The sequence below is a fragment of the Phasianus colchicus genome, chromosome 11 (assembly GCF_987193195.1).
Source record: "Phasianus colchicus chromosome 11, bPhaCol1.hap1.1, whole genome shotgun sequence".
Taxonomy (NCBI): domain Eukaryota; kingdom Metazoa; phylum Chordata; class Aves; order Galliformes; family Phasianidae; genus Phasianus; species Phasianus colchicus.
The window spans coordinates 1,125,213-1,144,295 of NC_143446.1; the positions used below are offsets into that span (position 1 = coordinate 1,125,213).

The following is a 19,083-nucleotide window of genomic DNA, read 5'->3' on the forward strand; positions in this document are numbered from 1 at the left end:
TTGTGCTTCAACTACCTACAGTTCTTGGTCCTAATTCAATAGTTACAGCTTATAATTACTAAGAAAAAAGCTGTAAATAAATAAAAAGGAAAAAGATAGTTTCAAGTATGCAGGTTTCTTATTTGCTGTTCCATAGGATTTGGCCATTAAAAAAACTATAGTAGGATTATAATGAAAGCAGAGCTAGGTGACATTGTCTGTCAGCCACTGAAAATTATGTAAAACAGATCAGTAAGAGTATGTATTTTTAATATTGGAAGAAACAACAATATGGAAAGGCTTGTGTTTGAGTTCTTCCTCTATTAAACCCCAGACATCAAAACAAATACAGTCCGTGCTGAGTAATTCTTTGACAGACTCACAGAGATCTTCCATTTTCGTGTTACTAAACGCATTTCTTATCTACTTAAGAATACAATTTAAACAAGGAAGGTTTTGGATTTGAAGGCAAAATTTCAAAACTGCTGAAGTTTCCAAAGTAGTCCATGTGAATCTCGTCTACAGTTAGCCACTCCCCCTACCAGACAAAAAGGAAATCTAAAAATTTGTATTTCATATTTTTTTCCTAATGGGCTGGGAAGCATGCAACATACCTCTCATTCAAGGTATTCGAAAAATGCTCTGCAATGAGAATAGTAGTGTTCTTACCACATACAGCTGTTTCCAGAGCACAGCCCATTCCTGTAGTGTTGCTGTGACCTCAGTCACAACAGAATCTTCAAGTGGAACAACTGTTTCATATTGCCTAGACAAGAAGAGGACAAAAATTAGGAGAGGTACTCTGGAAAAGGTATAAAGAAATAAGTACCAGCACAGTCATTTATAGAACACTGATATTTTTTGAGCTCTCAAAAAAGAAAAATGTTTTAAGGGTAACATCTTGTCTGTCGTAACACTCAACCAACTCCTGTCTCCTATCAACTGTTCCTCCATTACATTCCCAAAAATTTGCTTATGTGAAGCATTTTTTACTTACATTTCAATATTTAGATCATTCTAATTGAGGTCAGTGAAAACACTTCTCAGGATTACAGCACGTTAAATTACTTTGTCTGTAAGTGGGGTCCTTCCATTTGTGTTATGTCTAATCCAGCCCGACCTTTTTATCCCTCTAATGAGCACACTGCCCAGTACCATCAAGCACCCAGATCTACCATTTATGGGCCTTGCCCAACCAGAAGGCTTCTTCACTACTGGATTTCAGGGAAACCCAAACAGGCCATCCTCTAACCAAAATAACAGAACTCATCCCTTCACAGCCAAGGTCTTCTTTACCAATTAGAGGAGAAGCACAGCACTCCCTTCTTTCATTACACTAAGATCCACAAATGTGATAATTAACATAAATATTATTGTACAATATGCTATCTTAGCCAGGAGTCCCTGACTTGCCCTTTATGGTGAGTGATATTACAGACAACTAGTGGTAAGTAGGATGAAGTTAACGGCCCACATTGTGCCAGGGTAGGTTTAGATTGGATGTTAGGAATATTTTCTGCACAGGGAAGGTGGTCAAGCACTGGAATGGGCTGCCTAGGGCAGCAGTGCACTCCTCATACCTGGAGGTATTTAAAAGATGCATGGACGTGGTGCTAAGGGATAAGGTTTAGTGTCAAGATTTGGTCATCAGGTTGGTGGCTAGATTCAGTGACCTAAAAGGTCTTTTCTAATTTAAATGAATCTATGATTCTACGATTTTAAGTGACTGTATGTTACTGGGTATCTCTGGAGTAGAGAACTAAGTTCCAATACTTCATTTCCAAGATACCAAAATATTCACATCAATGACATAAGTAAATCTTGTGTTATTTCAAAATACATATGCATTCGATATCTTAGAAACCTGCTAAGGCCACACTATATATAAAATGCCATTTTAATGGGCATTCAACTCATTAAAACTGGGGCTGGAAAACCCCAGGACAGTAAGACAGATTATGCCAATGACTTTACCCTTCCCACTCAAAACCTAACATCTAGCATCTGAGACTTGCCCTACTCTACAACTGCACTTCTTCATATGTGGACAAAGTGAAAGACTAGGAAATCTCTATTCATGTTTTAACACATCTCTACAGAATATGCTTGTGATCTGAAGCACAACACTTAAGAATATTATCTAGTATGCTTATTATTATACAAGTGTTCATACTAGTACTTGGAATGTATTCTTAAATTCAGGGCAGAATTGTATTTATTTCTTTTTACCAATGCATGACTAATTACTATGATCTCTGAGTCAGAATCAGATTATGTTCCAACTACGTTCTGCAACATCAATTATAAACCAAACTTAAGATACTTAGTTTTAAAAAATTAATGTAATTGTCCTACTGAGAATGCAAATATCCTGAATTGGTTACCCTTCACAAACTGTGAATTAACTTCAACCGTTAGTAATGATAAATTGTGGGAAACTATTTTTTCCCCACAAGGAGAGTACACATCAGGAGCCATCACTGTACATAAGCTATGTGTTCCACTATACTCCTAAGTTCTGAAGCATCAGTACTACTGCTGCTCTTAAAAGGTTTACTCAGCCCATTTGAGAATAACCATACAATGCAAGACCATCAGAAGTCACACCTTTTTCTGCAGGCACTTCACTAAATGCCACCTTTTAGTTTTATCTTCCCCATTTAATCTTCCACCTTGGGTGACCATCTGAAATGCTGCACATCTAATTCTCCTCACAACAGTCCTAATGTAGAAAATGTAGATAAGAGCAGTTCTGAGCATGCAGGAGCATCAGTTAACCTTGCAGGAAACTGCACTAAGAACTCTGCCGTCATGTCACTATCAGCACTGTTATTCGCATTAACTAAACTAACCCCATGCCTAATCAGTCCTTCTGCTGCCCTGAAGGTAAAAGATAATTCAGCAGAGCATACTTGAGTCATTCTTTGGGCTGAGGTATGGGGGTTGGATGTTTTTGAAAAGTTCCAAAGTAACATAGTTACCTTGTCAGCTATATATAGATGTCACTTCTGAACAGATTTTCATCCGCTGCCTACATGTCAGTGCCTCCCTAACAAACAGAATGGAATATAGAATTCTGCCAGTGAGGAGCAACAAGAAATTAAAAATATAAATAGAATTCTTTAAAATAGGTGCATATGAGGCAACACCTCTGAAGTCTTGATTTTATGAAAAGCAAACAGGAGTAAATAACAGAACTGCTTCCTGCTGTGTTAAAAAAACAAGAAGAAAATCAAGGAATTTATAACAGAGCTCTCCAGAATAACATTTCAATTTCAGAACTTTAAAAACACAAACTGCAATGAACAAAAAGCACTATACATTTTAGTAACAATTTCTTAAATTCCCTTCTAAAAGAGAAACTGCAGTTTCTTAAAAGAAGGAAAACCACTCACCCTCTGTTACTGACAACTGCCTTTTTCAAGTGGATATAGTTTGCAGGAAAAATCCCCTGCAAGAGAGAAAAGCCTGTAAGTTAGAAAGGCAACACTTGCAGTTTGTAGCATTAATATATTTATACCATTTATTTATATATGTATGTAATTGCCAGTATACACATTAACACCCTCCCCCTCATCACTGTGTCAAAAACACTGCCACAGACACAAGTCAGCATTCAAACTGGACAAGTAGTTTTCATTCCACAAAGCTTCCAAAGTGTTTAGAAACACTGTTCCGTGTGAAATGTCCTCTGGCATAAAAACGGTGGGTAAGCCAACTATGACCAAATGAGAAGTCTCATGCTATGCCTACATGCTGTTGCCTTGGAATGGACAAGATCAAAATAAGGGATCTACATTTAGCAAATTTTCTTTAAGCTGCAAAAAGCATGTGAGCCCAGCAGCATGCTAACAGGTGATGAGCAAGCAGGCATGAGGTGTGACAAGTAGAAAGAGCTCTGAGAAATGAGCAGCTTGCAGTTAGCAGAAAGGAATGAGGACGAGCAGTAACAACCAGGGACACTGACTGCAGAGATGTAAGCTAGCCAGCACCAGTGCCTGTTGTGCAGCTCACAGCATGACATCAGCACCACTCCAGGCCTCCCCTTCAGCATGCCACATTACCTTAAGTGACAAGGGCCTAGGCTTAAAAAAAAAAAAGCACCAAGCATCCACTATCCAATTTGTGTCTAGCCCTTATCCCAGTCTTTCACTGAGAAAACAAGTATTCTATTACCTGTATACTCCAGGCTATCCTCTTTCTAGCAAAGAACTGCCCTAACCCACCCAGCGCAGCTCAGGTGTTTGCCTTTTGCTGCTCCCATGACAGATGGGCTCTAATTTTGCCTGTGCTATCAAGTTTATCAAGTTCTCATGAGATGAAACAGAGAAAATGGGTAATTTAAACAAAAATCGTCATTGTACTCCATCATCTCTGTAAAAAAAAAAAAAAGCAGAACTCCAAATGCTCAGAGCAGCCTCAGCTGGTTTGTAAGGACATGCACCCCAGTGGGGAACACTACATCAGCACCATTAATCTGCAGGTGAAGAACAGCAGTCAGCAATTCACAATCATTTCCATAATCAAATCTGAGCTTTACATTTTTAGAACTTCAACACTGTGTAATAATCCAGGAAGACATTTTTTCAGCATGATGAGGATTTTGAAAGGAATAGTAAGAAAATTGTATCCAAAATGCTAAGGAAAAATCCTCCCTTTTGATGGGACACTCTGGAATCAAAAAGAGATTAAACAAACAGTAACAGTTTCATGAGGAAAAGAAGTAAAAGCTTTCAGCCCTCCAAAAATCTGGGGGAAAAAAAAATGCTACTTCAGTTTCTTGTCTGGTTCTTCCCTTTCAATCCATGTTTTGTACTTCTGTGATCCTGTGCTATTACCTAAGAAACCAAGGAAGGTTTAAAGGGCTCTCTGACCAAAACTGAGCAGGTACTCAAGCAGAAGAGGTAGCAGTGCACACAAAACAAGCACATGGACAGGACAACAAGCCCAGGTGTTCCACAGAGAGGACTGCAATCATGCAAACAATTCCAGTAACAACAGGAAAAAAAGTAGTCTGAAACATGAGAAATCTGATGCTCTTTTCTTTTTAAATACAAGCTGTATTTATACCAGAAGCCAACGAAGGAGAAAACTATTTATGTGTCCTGATGTACATTTACATAAATACACATGCACTCATCAGAACAGCCATAAAGTTCAAGAAACAAAATAGGTGTAACTGGAAAATAACCAAATGCAGTAGTTAAATGATAAAAGTCTGAAACAAAGCACCCTTCTTCATCATACACTTTTCCATAATTGTCTTAAAATGGTAATGCAAATAATTAAATGCGCTTCATTAAGCAGCATAAGATCAGCCTCCTCCTACGGTTTTCTAGGAGGAGTCATGTGGAAAAGGTCCAACTGGATGAGACTTACAAGTATTAGAAAGATTTAATGGTATTGGGAAGATTTCTGATTTTGGAGGGTGACAAATACTGTTCTCTACATTTAGGAAATAAATCTAATCTCATCACATGGAGAAGTGAAAGGTAAGCACAACCTTGGGTAAAGTAACAGTTAACACGGTTGCAACAGCAAAGCAGAGACAATCTACCGGTAAATTGAAAGACTTACCTTCACATTGGGCTTCTTAATGGAAACACCTCTGTACCACCCTAAAACCAGAGAAAACACCTTACATTACATTCTGGCATTGTTTATGTAACAGAGAAGCAAGCTGCAACAATGACAAGCAATTAAGGACTTGGAATGGTCCTATTTCTTCCATCGGGAATAAAAGCAGCTTAGTATACTTGTTCACTTCATTAACAATCATCAGTTACTGCTTAAAGATGTGCTCAGCACACAAACTGCAATCATTTTTCCCATGTGCTGGCACAGGAGTCTCCTCCTAGTATTTACCTTCATGAAAAACCCAGGCTCCAAAAACCTGCTCTTTTACAGACAGGAAATGCCATTACCATACATTTCTAACATTGTTTAAACAAATATAAATCCTTTGGATGTGTCTGGTCTTATGCATGCCTGGAGAAAAGACCTCAGGATCTCATTTCACAAATCCAATTACTGTTCTTGCATCCCCCATCAGATAACAGCCCCAGACAGGACAATACATCAAGAGTAAGAGCCAAAGCTACCAGTCAAACAGAAGAACCCAATTACTTCCATTTTACAGAGGCGGAATTAATGTCACTGCAGCACAGGGGTTCATCTGGAAAAAAAATTAAAAAGCTCTAAAAACACCATCTAGTTTAACCATGAAATCTGAGGACAGATGACATTAGCACGTAACACTTGAGTTAGAGGATGTAGGTTTTCTACAGAGAAAGGCTGTACTTCATGGACAGACAAACTGCTTCCCCATTTTCTTTTCCAGCAGCTCAGAATAGACTCAAGCTGCCTGACTCAGTGGCCAGCCCAGGGAAAGACAAGCAGGTCACTCCAACTGGTTTTGAATAAATGAACCCCTGTATAGGGTGTGGAGCTTGGATGGAGGCAACACCGTTCACAGCAACCTGCATGGTGCTACACTCTGGATTGGTGGCTAAAACTGTGCTGAGAACAGAGCAGCACCAGCACAGCATTGGTGCTTCCTCTCTTCCCCATTCTGTTACCCCAACAAAGCGTGGGTGCAGGAATTCCCCAGTTTCTTAACCTAACTGATTATAAACACCTTGAGCTTTTAGTTTTCAGTATGCACAAAGCTCAACTCAAGTGCTGCATAAGAAAACAGAATGGATCGTATACCCACAGCACTGTGCTCTGGACAAGCTGTATCTTAAAGCCCTGTTCCATCTTTGCTTTTCTACAGACTCCGTTACACCAGGCCACACAGCGCTGGAGATAAAGGAAGCAGAGCACTTGAACTAAAGCTTACATATAGCATTTTGAAGGAGAAATATCAAAGTCAGGAGAAAAAAAATGGTGCTTTATAACTGATTTTCTCAATACAATCTAATGACATCTGATAAAAAGAAAAGTGAAAAGTAGGCTGCTTTGCAGCTCTGCCCTCTGCATGTAGCAGAAGCTGCCTCCAAGAGCTGCAGGAAGAACTGTTTCTATGATAATAAAACTGGAAAAAAAATAAAAGGAAAAGCACACCATGATGCCATTCCACCTGCACACTGAGACCACTATTTGCTTACAACTTTTATTGTAAAACACGCTGCCTGCATGTACAGTCACACTGTAGGTGACCTGTAGGCAGTAATAAAAGATAAAGAAGAATGCACTTGGTAGCACATGCAAGTCACTGCCCTTCCCTTAGCCTGCAGGGCTTTTCCAGCCATAAGCAACATTATGCTCTGCTCAGCTCCTCCTAATCCTGCCGAATTCAGCAAAACCTCTGAAGAAGCAGAATAGAACAACGACATGTCCATATAGAAATTCACAGTGTAGGAATTTTAGAAACCTGCATATTCATAGAAAAGGATTAAAAAGCAGTTTTCACAAAAACATGTCCCACTCAGAAGTAACAGCAATAGTGTAGTTCTAATTCAAAGGACTCAGAATAGACTGAGCAGTTATGCTCAACTCAATGTTACCAGCTGAGAGATAAGAAGAGTTACCAATGGTTTTTGATCCTTCCTTGACATTGGATTGAACAAAATAATATTCTTTCTAAAAGTTGCCTCATAACCCTTTTCAGATCTCCAGCTAAAAAGCAAGAAGTCTGCTGAATGGAAAAAGCCGGTCCCTTCCCAGTACCCAGAAGCAGAACAACAAAAGGATTCCAACATGATACACATCTGTTTTGGGGGGGGTGGGGGGGGGAAGAAAATCAAATAGTGAGGATGAGTAAAGAAGCATTGGCTCCAGAGCGTAAGAAAAACAAACTCCAGAGATAATTTTTTTCTTCAAACATCTTTCTTGCTTACAGCTCTAAGGAAAAATGACCAAGACTAACAGGAGAGGCTGGGAATGGGAGAGCTCAGGTTTGCAGGAGCACCTGTGAGCGATGGGAGCCCGGCTCCCTGCCCCAGGAAACAAATCACAACTGTTTTTGGGGCTAACCGGAGATGGGAGTACTGCCTGTTTTACACTGGAGACAACCCTGAGCAGAAGAGCACTCAGGAAAAGCCTGTCTTCTACTTCTCCCTACCAAAAGCTTCCTGATCTTGCAGTAAGCATCCAGAACAGAAAGAGAAAGCAAGGCCCAGGATACATGTCTTTCAACATTCACCAGTCCGAAACAACTATGTTTGCCTAAAGTGATCAGAACACTTGGCAAACTAACAAACTCCACGCCAAGCATAACAAGCCTGGACATCACCCAAGTGCCCAACACAGCTGCTCTCGCCCCTCATCTGCTGATGGGAAGCCGTGTTGTATGCTGCAACACCAATTTATTTGTGTCACCAAAAGAAAAGCAACACATAATAAAAGCTGCTGCCAGTGCTGCAGGTGAAGTCTACACTCAGGTCTTCCCTCACGCTCTCCAACTGGCAGCAGCCTGGCATCAGAGAAATGAGTGACAAAGTTGAAACGGTTTTTGCATCATCAGCTCTGTTGAGTCCCAATGTCGATAAAAATATCACAGTTTGATACTGGATCACATGCCACAGTGGTCCCAGGATGCATTTTATAACGCTGCCTGAGAAAATGGACAGCTAACATAGAGTCTCAGCAGCATGCCATACCATAGAGCCATAGGCACCATAGCAGCTGGATACAAGCACACGTGCTGCCCAGTTGGGGTCACCAATGTGCAGTGGTACCACTGCCTACTCAGGGCAGGATCTCCATGTGCCAGGTGATATCTGAAGAAATGAAACTTTGAACCCCCACAGGGATTATGGGATCCCTTGCATTTACAAGAAAGGGAGCATGGAGGACCCTGGGAACTACAGGCCGGTGAGTCTCACCTCTGTGCCTGGGAAGATCATGGAACAGATCATCCTGCATGACATGCTTGATCACATGAGGAATGGGCGTGTGATCTGAGATAGCCACCACGGCTTCACCAGAGGAAGGTCATGCTTGACCAATCTGGTGGCCTTTTATGATGGAGTGACGGCATCGGTGGACAAGGGAAAGGCGACCGATGTCATTTACCTGGACTTGAGCAAGGCCTTTGACATGGTCAACCACCACATCCTTATCTCCAAACTAGAGGGATGTGGATTTGATGGGTGGACCACTCGATGGATAAGAAACTGGTTGAAAGGCCACAGACAGAGGGTGGTCATCAATGCTTCCATGTCCAGGTGGAGCGGCATCCCCCAGGGGTCTGTCTTGGGACCAGTGCTCTTTAAACATCTTTATCAGTGACATCAGTGATGGAATCGAGTGCACCCTCAGCAAGTTTGCTGACAACACCAAGCTGAGTGGGGCGGTCAACACGGTGGAAGGAAGGGATGCCATTCAGAGGGACCTCGACAGGCTAGAAAGGTGGGCCTGGGTGAACCTGATGAGGTTCAACACGGCAAAGTGCAGAGTTTTGCCCTTGGGCCGGAGGAATCCCAGGCATCCCTACAGACTGGAAGGAGCGGTCCTTGAGAGCAGCCCTGTGGAGAAGGACCTGGGGGTCTTGATAGATGAAAAACTTAACATGAGCCAACAGTGTGCCCTTGTGGCTTGGAAGGTAAATGGTATCCTGGGCTCCATCAAAAGAGGGGTGGCCAGCAGGGACAGAGAGGTGATTGTCCCCCTCTACTCTGCTCTTGTGAGGCCCCATCTGGAATACTGCGTCCAAGTGTGGAGCCCCCAGTACAAAAAAGACAGGGTCCAGAGGAGGGCCACGAAGATGATCAGGGGACTGGAGCACCTCCCCTACGAAGACAGGCTGAGGGAGCTGGGCTTGTTCAGCCTGGAAAAAAGAAGGCTGCAGGGTGACCTCATTGCAGCTTTTCAGTACCTAAAGGGAGCCTACAAACAGGAGGGGAATCAACTCTTTGAAAGGGTGAGTGACAGCAGGACAAGGGGAAATGGTTTTAAGCTGAGGGAGGGGAGATTTAGGTTGGACGTCAGGGGGAAATTCTTTACAGAGAGAGTGGTGAGGTACTGGAACAGCTGCCCAGAAAAGCTGTGAATGCCCCATCCCTGGAGGTGTTCAAGGCCAGATTGGATGGGGCCCTGGGCAGCTTGGTCTAGCATTAAATGGGGTGGTTGGTGGCCCTGCATGTGGCAGGGAGGTTGGACATTCATGATCCTTGAGGACCCTTCCAACCCTGGCCATTCTGTGATTCTGTGATTATATCAACGTGTTAACGCACTGTAGAAATATGATCAGTGTGGCAGAATGCAAAACAGTTCAATGGATAAATAAGTCACAAATGACTGATAAAGTTTCTGTTACTTAATATCCAGCTATAGTTAAAGTATATGACCACGCAAAGTCCCACTAGAAATTTGGTTAGCATATATTGCATTATTAGGCTTCTCTGCTAAATCTTTGTATTTTTTGGCCAGAAGCTGTACTTCATGATTCCAAATCATAAGCATTCAATAAAAACAAACCACAATTTAATTTGTGGGGATGACAAGCTATTGGGATTTATCTACTTGTTTAAGTTAGGAAGCAGACTTTTATTCTACTAATTGCACAGCTTCAAAAAGATTGATAAATACTGGATAGTGCCTTTCATCTGATCTTGTTTATCTCTGTTGAGGAGATGAGTCAAGAAAAAAAGATGTTTTGTGAAACCACTTAAGCCATCAATTTTAGGATAAAATGCTGGAAGCTTTTAGCTAAAATCTTCCAAAACATAGAGATGCCATGATATCAGGAAAACCACCCTCAAACTTAAACAAGGAAAAATGAAAGTCTCACAATGCAATTACTACAATTAAAACATACAAATGAGCACAAGGAATTGAACAGATGCGCCACTTGTTAACCAGAAAATACCATCAAAGGGACACAACAAAGGAAAGTCAGACCCAGATAAGACCCATCTACTTCCTTTACTAAAGCTCAGTGCTTATCAGTGGTTCTGAGTATTCTTCAAAGAGAGACCTGGCTTTAAACTTGCAGAAATCACATGCAAAAGGGAGCAGCTATCATGCTAAAAACCAGCTGGTCTCCAAAGAGAGCTTGGGCTGAGGAGCCATTTGCCATAGGCAGGTTTCTTTCACTGTCTTCGTAACTGCAAGAAAAGCAAACCAAGGGAGTAATTCTTCTCTGAGAGACTACTGGAAGTAGTGAGAGGCAGGAAGGGATTTCCAAGAAATAAATCCACAAAACAAAGTAAGAGTTGCACACACTTGGAGGTAGGCACCTGTCCTAGGGAAGCTAAATGTGAAAACAATTTCATGGTCTGAAAAATACTCAGAAACTGAGATGCAAATCCTGCAGCTTCTTTAGTTACAGTGTGCTGCTGTAACTAAAGTCTGTTACAGGTACTCCACCACCTAACTATTTCAGGAATTTTTCCAAGTTATCGATAACACCATGTTTCTTCTTTAAAAGGCAGAATAATCTCTTCAATAATCTACTCAGAATGCTGTGTTTAAGAAAAAAGAACGTTTCAAGGAGCACAACTTTGAACTATGAGGGCACAATATCAGAAAGGCAATGTTATGACTTCCTGCAGTTCCCTTTCAGCTAAACAAAAACCTCTAGCATCACCTCACACTCTTAAACCTCAAACTAAGAATTTACTTGAAAAAAACTGATTTCTTCACAACAACTGTACAAAAGATACTCTGACAGGATAACTATTTTCTTGAATACTATTTAATGATTACATTTAACAATCAGATTATGAAACTGCTTGATAGCTAGCACTGTGATGGCTGTACAGCTGATAACTAGCATTTGAACTGTGTTTAGCTTTTGTTCCAATAAGAAATTATAATTAAATTATGCATACTGTAGATCTTATAGATCTAGTAGATTATGTATTTAATACACAAATGCATTTTAGCTTCTTATTCTGAATTTTAGATAAATAAGCCTTTCCAGCCTTATGAGTAACACCCAGACTTGGAGGACAGCTATCTTTTGTACACGCTGGCCAATCAATAATTGTTTCTACCAGTTAATCAGCACGTAAGCTGCTTGCAGACTATCTGTGTGCACCTAGCACTATGCAGTGACCTAGAGGAGGGCTGGCAGCAACGAGAAGTGAGAGCTGCCTGCCCAAAGGCACCCGCTGCCCAGAGCAGCCTGCTGTGACAGATGGAGCAGCTCCCAACTTCCACCCAGCCTGTGACAGCAGGGCCACAGCAGCACAGCTGGATGTCAGCGTTTCATCTTGGCCTCAGCCACACAGGCAGCCATCCAGAAGCCACCCCTGCTCTTCAAAGTAGTCGGGCAATATTTTCCACAGCAGCTGTGTGGGTCCAAGTGAATTCTGTTCCCCAGGCAAACAAAAGGCAGAGGAAAACGGCCATCTCACTGGAAAGCTTGGAAGCAGGGCAAGATACTGCTCTCAAGCATAGAGTTCTTCAGAACTGCAAAACAAAGCAACCAATGCTAACTTTCAGGTGTCCCACACACCAAAAGCCTTCATTTGGCCACGCTGTCACTGCTGGATACCAAGGGAGCTAACCACATTACATGTACGGCTTATCAACACTGCTACTAACACAGAAATTAAACCATGCAGTTCTTAAAAAGTCACACAACTACAATGTAAAAAAAAAGGATTTGCTCGTATATTATCAGTTAACATTCATTACTGTCAGTGTTATTAGCCTTAAAGCTCCACTGCACACACATACATGCATATATACACATACAGAGCCGTATGTGTGCGCATGCAAGCACATCTGTTCCTTCTGCAAATACAGACAAGGCTCAGCAGCAGAGCTACACAAGAACCTGACAAAGGAAATTCTCTCTTCTCTCTCAAAACGCAACAACTGCTTTCCACACCAGTCACTATGGCACAGTCCTTCCTGTAACAGTTATTCAGTAGCTCATTATCGTTAGAAATACGTATGTTCAGAAGCACAGGTAACACTGCTCTTTATCTATCTTGAACTCTTCAGCAAGTCTCAGAAATCCTTCTCCATGTCACTAGCACACCTGTGTGCACATCAATCCTTTCAACACTCATTTGCATGAGTTTACCCACTCTGTTCAAAAGAATCCCCAGCAATTAATGCAGAGCATAAGATGAAGTACAATTCACTCTAACTGAGGACACTGCTAAGCAGTGGCTCAGACTGATGAGGGGTTCCAGAGCTCACCTGGTGCCACCCACACCCCACAGGGCTGCCCAGAGCAGCTGCCCAGCCCTGTGCCCACAGCTCTGAGGGACTCATAGCCTCCATGGGAAACCCATACTCAATCCTGGCACAGCCCAGAAGTGTTTGCTGATGCTCAGGGAGGGCATCACCAAAATGATAGAGAAGTTCCATGTTGTACAGTTCCAGATGTAGCAAAATTAACATATCTTAGGTATATAAAGTCTGTGCCAAAAGCTCCTTGAAGGAGTGGGAAAAAAAAAAAAGACACAATAGTGTGCTTAAAAAACAAACAGTACACATGTTTCTAAAGCCTCCTCCACACAGTAGAACCCCATACCACAGAGCCTTCCACAACGATCTGAAGACTGACACAAACTGCCTTTGAGGAATTGTCTTCAAAATTACTGCCAAAGAAAAAACACAGAGCCCAATTACTGTAACACTGTGAAGAGACAGACTGGATTATCCTTTTGCTTTCCTGTAAGCAAGCTGCTCCTTTGGATATTGTGCCTTTTTTTCCTCAACTTTGGAAGTTTCCCAGATTACTGGAAATGGTTTGAAAACACCATGCCTGCTTTCAATGATATCATTTACAATTATATTATTCTTTTCAAGTATTTTCTCCTGAGCTTGCAGTGTTCACAAGACCCAGTAAATCAACCACAATCAACACCACTGTCTGAACAAAGCTTAGCCCATTGCACCACAGTATTTTTAAATAAAATATTATCAATTTGCATGTGCAAACTGGATGTGTTGTTTACAACACGCTTCTCCATGGATTAAACATCACCACTGAATTGCAAAACTTATTCAAAGCTTTATAGGCATAGGTGAGGAAGCCACCACTTTTCTAAAAGATTCACAAATATTCGGCTACTTTTTAATTGAAGAGCTCAGTCAGCAGCTAAACATACAAAACCCCTGAATGCACGAGGAAAACCTCAAGAGCAAAAGACAGTTTTAGGCATGAGAGAAAAAAAAAGCAGTCATCTCAGAAGCAGCCAGGAGGTTTATATAGGAGCTCTAGCACTGGAAATGAAATAGGAATGTAAACTGAATAAACACAAAAACAAAACCACAGTTTCGTGGAATGTGAATTTGGAATTCAGATTTCTGGATCTGGGTTCTGAATTTGTTTTTAAATGCTTCAGGATTAAGGTTCATTATTCAATCTCAGACTATAGAGAAACATCCCCATACTGTACCTTGTCAGCCTCTCTCTCAATAAACACGTTTAACACCACTTGCTTACTCTGAATGTTAGGATAAAAAGTGTTCTCCTTTTAAATGCAACAGCTTCAGCCAGATTAGCCCCAGGAATACAGCAAAGGATTGGGAAGTGCAGTTTATTCACACACAAGAACCGTAGTTATAGATATAATGTTAACAATGGCATTCTCTTTCAGGAACAAAATGTGGGACGAAGCATGCACTTCTCTCTAAATCTCTGTTCTTTAGTTTATTTCCAGTACTGTTTCTAAATTGTATCCCTCAGTTTCACACCTAATGTTTTTTGTGTGCTCGGATATTCCTAAGCAATAAACACCAGTACGCTTCATTGAAACACGTAACAGCAACATTTAGAAAATATGGCTAAAAAAAACCACAGACTACACTTTACGTGATGAAAATTTCCTGCAAGACCCAATTACAACACAACAATCAGGTCAGGGTTCAAGATTTTCTGGACAGATGGTTAACTTAAAACACACTGACCCCCTATCAGACTGGATTAGTGCCAGAAGCACTCAGCCTTTCCTACAAAAAGTGGGTCAGGCTAGTTCTTTATCCAAGTGCTTTGATTTGATACATCATTATTCCAGAGCAACTTACTAAAATCTGCCGCATTAAAATATTTTCACATTCTTACATAGCAAATAGGATTGCCTCCTAGGCACTACACTTACCTTCACATTTCTCCAGGATCTGCACGGTCTCCCCCAGCTCCAGGACCAAGCCTTGCGGCACAGCTCCTCGGAAGCTGCATATCACTAAAGGGTGGGGAAAAAAGAGAGAGAGAGACATATGAGGGTTGAACCTGAGCGTGAATTTTCCTTCTAAGCATAGCACTTCAGCTCATTCCCTACATAAAAATAGTATTACACAGCTGCCCAGGAAACCTGTCAGCCAACTTCTCTGCATCACACACCTTCATTTCAGCCCTTATCACAGGTGAACAGTGACATAAAAGCTGCGTTTTTTATCAGACTTTTGAATCAAGCAAGTCTCGATCACTTCCATCACCAATTCCAAATTCATACTAGATACAAAAACTTCCTTCTCTCACTTCTTACTCTACACAACGCATCAGAGCACACAGCCCTAACTTCAAAGAAAATAATGAAGTGCTGTAATCAATTTCCTTCAAGTTGCAACCATTGCAATTAACATTTGTGCAGTTAATACACTAGGAAAATCCTATACTGATGTGTACTATGATGTTTAGCTGGATACCCTGAAGAATACAATGGAATCTGTGCTTTTCAAGAACTACCACACTAAACTTCTGAAACATTTTTCAAGGTAATTTAATTAACACAATTTTAAACACAAATTTAAAAGCTGTGATTTATTCCCCACTCCCCCCTGCCCCAAGCCCCATGTGTGCCCATCAGCACATACAAACTCACACAGGCACAGCCATAATACAAGCCCTTTGATCTAAGAACACAGGCCCAGAGCCCATGGACCAGCTGCACCTGAACACAGCACAGTGCCACTGATGGGAACTCAAGGGCTGGGACCACAACCTGCAGTGAGTACCGGCCTTTCCCAGTGTAAGAGAATGCTCCCCTTTAAATAGAAGCGCTCAGCTACAGCTGAGATGTCTCCCTGTGATGATGGAGCTGCAGTTCATCTCCACCCTGAATGCCTGTTTGTGTCAAAGCCAGTGAATCCCTGGAGCTGCTTTGTGCAGAACTGCCAGCAGCTAACCAGAAAGCCAAGCAACACAACAACTGGACCCACCCTGCAGTAATGGATACCTCACCCACCAAGAATTCACAATTGTAGCTTTCAATCAATGAAAATCACCTCATGCTTCCCCCAGCAGCTGCCTAATGGTTCACCAGCAGGCCACCATCAGAGCTCTGGCAGCTTCTCCTCGCCCCTCCAGCAATCCACACAAGTGACCTTTAAATGCTGATTATTTTTTTTCTTAATGGGGAATAATGACTTACATATATTTAGGCCTCAACAAATCTATTAGAATGATTTCTTAAATTCATAGAAGGAAACTGTTCATTTATTAGATGTTTCTGCTGGTGACAAAGAAAATCTCATAAGGACTGTACCGCATCGATACAATGTGAGCTCTGAAGGAATCAGGGTGCTCTCCACTCAGGACACATTGAGAGCCCTTTGCTTAAGCCCACCTGATTCAGAAGAAAAAGGAAAAACAAAATGCAGAGAACAGAAGTGAATTTTGTCTATCATCTGTGGGTACAATCTGGATGTCCATTCTCAATTAGAACTTAAGTTCCCAAATAATAAAATTATTCACCCCACATTCCTCACTGTCCATACCGCAGTATGCAAAAGAGCTCCTTCATCAAGAAATTTGTGGGCTATGCAAATCTGCTGTGTTGGACAATTTCAATCACCAGTAAGTTATGCAGATAGTCAGATAGATACTTTCAGAGTAACAGACACGAATCTCATGAGACTTTTCAGCCACACTAATGTAAGGGCACCCAAGTAAAGCTGACCGAATGCACCAAGCTGTATCTTGTCCAACTATTCTACACAAGCCGCAATTTATCATCTCTGAAATCAAAAAAGAACTGTAAAAATAGCTGTTGTGACAGAATCCCAGAACTCTGTGGCTGCTCTGTAGTCTGATATGTGACTCCAAAGGTTATTGCCAAAGTTACGGATGTCACCTCTTTAATGACTAAAAACTTATTATGCAACACAATCTTATTTACAAAGTGACTTCTAGGCATGCAGTTCTTCTCTGCAGTGTTACCTGAAAGGAACAAACACAAATATGGGTAGAAAATACAGAACAGCTGAGACCTTCAAAGGAAAATAATTTACAGACGGGGCTCCAGTATTTGATTTCCATGCTTCCTACAGAGCAATCCTTCATAGCAGAACGAACACCTTCAAAGCACCCATCACTCAAGCAGTCCCCATCATCTGTCCCCAGAGGGAAGCAGAAATGCATCTCCAGAACAGCCATGCAGCAAAGCCTTCCCCCACCACTTACCAGGTATCAGCAACCCCTCCCAGACTCTAGTCAGACCGCTGAAACACACAGCATCTACTTCCAGGTATTAAACCCCTTCTCATCAGCCAAGTTTGTAAGGATGCCATCGAATTTAATTTCAGACAGCAGTTAAACCAGAACTCTGTCCATGGAGAAAGCTTTGGCCACACACAGTAGCCATCACCAGGACATAAATGCCTTAACTGTGCTGCTTGAACTGCTGGGCCACAGCAAAAGAAATGCCTTCCTCTGCAAACTGTAATGAGAAAGGCACAAACTCATCTGCACAGGAGGACAATCTCCAGCTATGGCAGAGAATAGGAAGAGACCAGGAGTGTAACATATAGGAACAGGGAGAAATAGTTTGGAAATCCGAAGACCAAACAGGAGAGGACAGTCTCAGAAATGTTCTCCTAGCTTAGGGAAAGGCTCTGACACAGTATGAGCAGCTGCATTACCAGTTACCTGCAGTAAGAGAAATTGTTTCAAAGGAAGAGAATTAAAGGGTGCACAGACAAGCATGGCACTTTCAGAAAGAGCAGGTATGTTTCCACACAGCTAAGTGATTCCTCACAATGGATAATTAAAGGAGCTGCTCACTATATGGATGAGGAAGATCCAGTCAGTGCAACCTACCAGGATTTTCGAAAAGGGGCTGCTCGGAAACACCCCCTATCTAAAGCTCTTGCAGAAACTGAGCTTGTCTGTGATAAAGGAGGAAGGCATTTGCATGGATCAGAAACTAGTAAAGAGAGAAAGCTGGTCTATTTCTGAGACTGACCAGGAAGCTCTAAGGGGATCCATACTGAAGCCTGTTCTTATTAAAATATTTTTAAGTGATTCTGAAAAGCTGGGAAGTAGCCAAGTGACTAAGTTCTGCTGCTACATGGGGTGACGCAGCGCTGCAGAAGGACCTAGCAGGAACACACACTGCAGACAGATGCCATTCAGTCCATCTACATAGGGATGAACAATCCTAACCTCACATCTAACCCACAATCTCTCACCTTGCTCCCACCACTCTGAGCAGAAGCCCAGAACTGATATTAACAATTCCTGGCATCAGCTCAGGCACTCCAAACCCTCCCTGCATGGCACAGCAGAACACTATCCTGGGAAAATAGGCAAGACAACTACATACACTGCTGTGTAAAATTCACAGCAAACCGCCACGTGTCAGTTTTCCTCTCTACCAAAAACATATCCTTTGCCAAAAAGAACAGAACACCACATGGAAAGGTTGAAAGAAGTGAGACAAGATGCTGCAAACATGGCACAAGAGCTTTTACACCATGAATTATTAACCAGGATAGGATGCTTCCACTGGTAAGACTGACAGCTGAGAGGGGTGAAGAGCATAACTTTTTTTTTTTTTATTAGAAGATTAAAGAAGGAGTGTAGCAAAAATAAAACAAGTGGGGTATTGTGACCTTGTTTTTGTGACACTAATGCATCAGACTGGCTCAATGGAGGTGGCTGCAATTCTTACTGAGTTCTCGAGGTGCACAGAGATTTCTGATGAAATTTTACTCTGGCTGCATGTCACCTGTTTTAATTCATCTTCACAAATGTATGGACTGCCAAAAAGTGATGACATGAATGAGGTGTGATTGGCAAGTGAGGGACATTTATCTCTGCTAAGATGAGGCAAATAAAAGTCCAACTGGAGAACTGCTCAGATTTTTCAGTTTAATATCTGATTACAACTCTATACATTCCATTTGAAAATTTGCATGTATTGACCAAAAACAGAGCTGCAAATATTAAAAAATTCAGCACTCTTGAAGTCT

At 41.6% G+C, this 19,083-nt stretch overlaps 1 protein-coding gene across 8 annotated transcripts in view; it reads right to left on the minus strand.

Annotated features, from left to right (window-relative positions):
- Nucleotides 1–19,083, minus strand: part of DOCK3 (dedicator of cytokinesis 3) — a 187,460-nt gene that overhangs the window by 155,325 nt on the left and 13,052 nt on the right. For all 8 annotated transcript variants that reach the window (XM_090147874.1, XM_090147873.1, XM_090147877.1 and 5 more), the window contains exons 2-5: nt 14,991–15,074; nt 5,557–5,597; nt 3,375–3,430; nt 649–745 (exon numbers count right to left, since the gene is read on the minus strand). In XM_090147874.1, the coding sequence (XP_090004000.1) occupies nt 649–745; nt 3,375–3,430; nt 5,557–5,597; nt 14,991–15,074 (278 nt within the window). The remainder of the gene's footprint in view (nt 1–648; nt 746–3,374; nt 3,431–5,556; nt 5,598–14,990; nt 15,075–19,083) is intronic.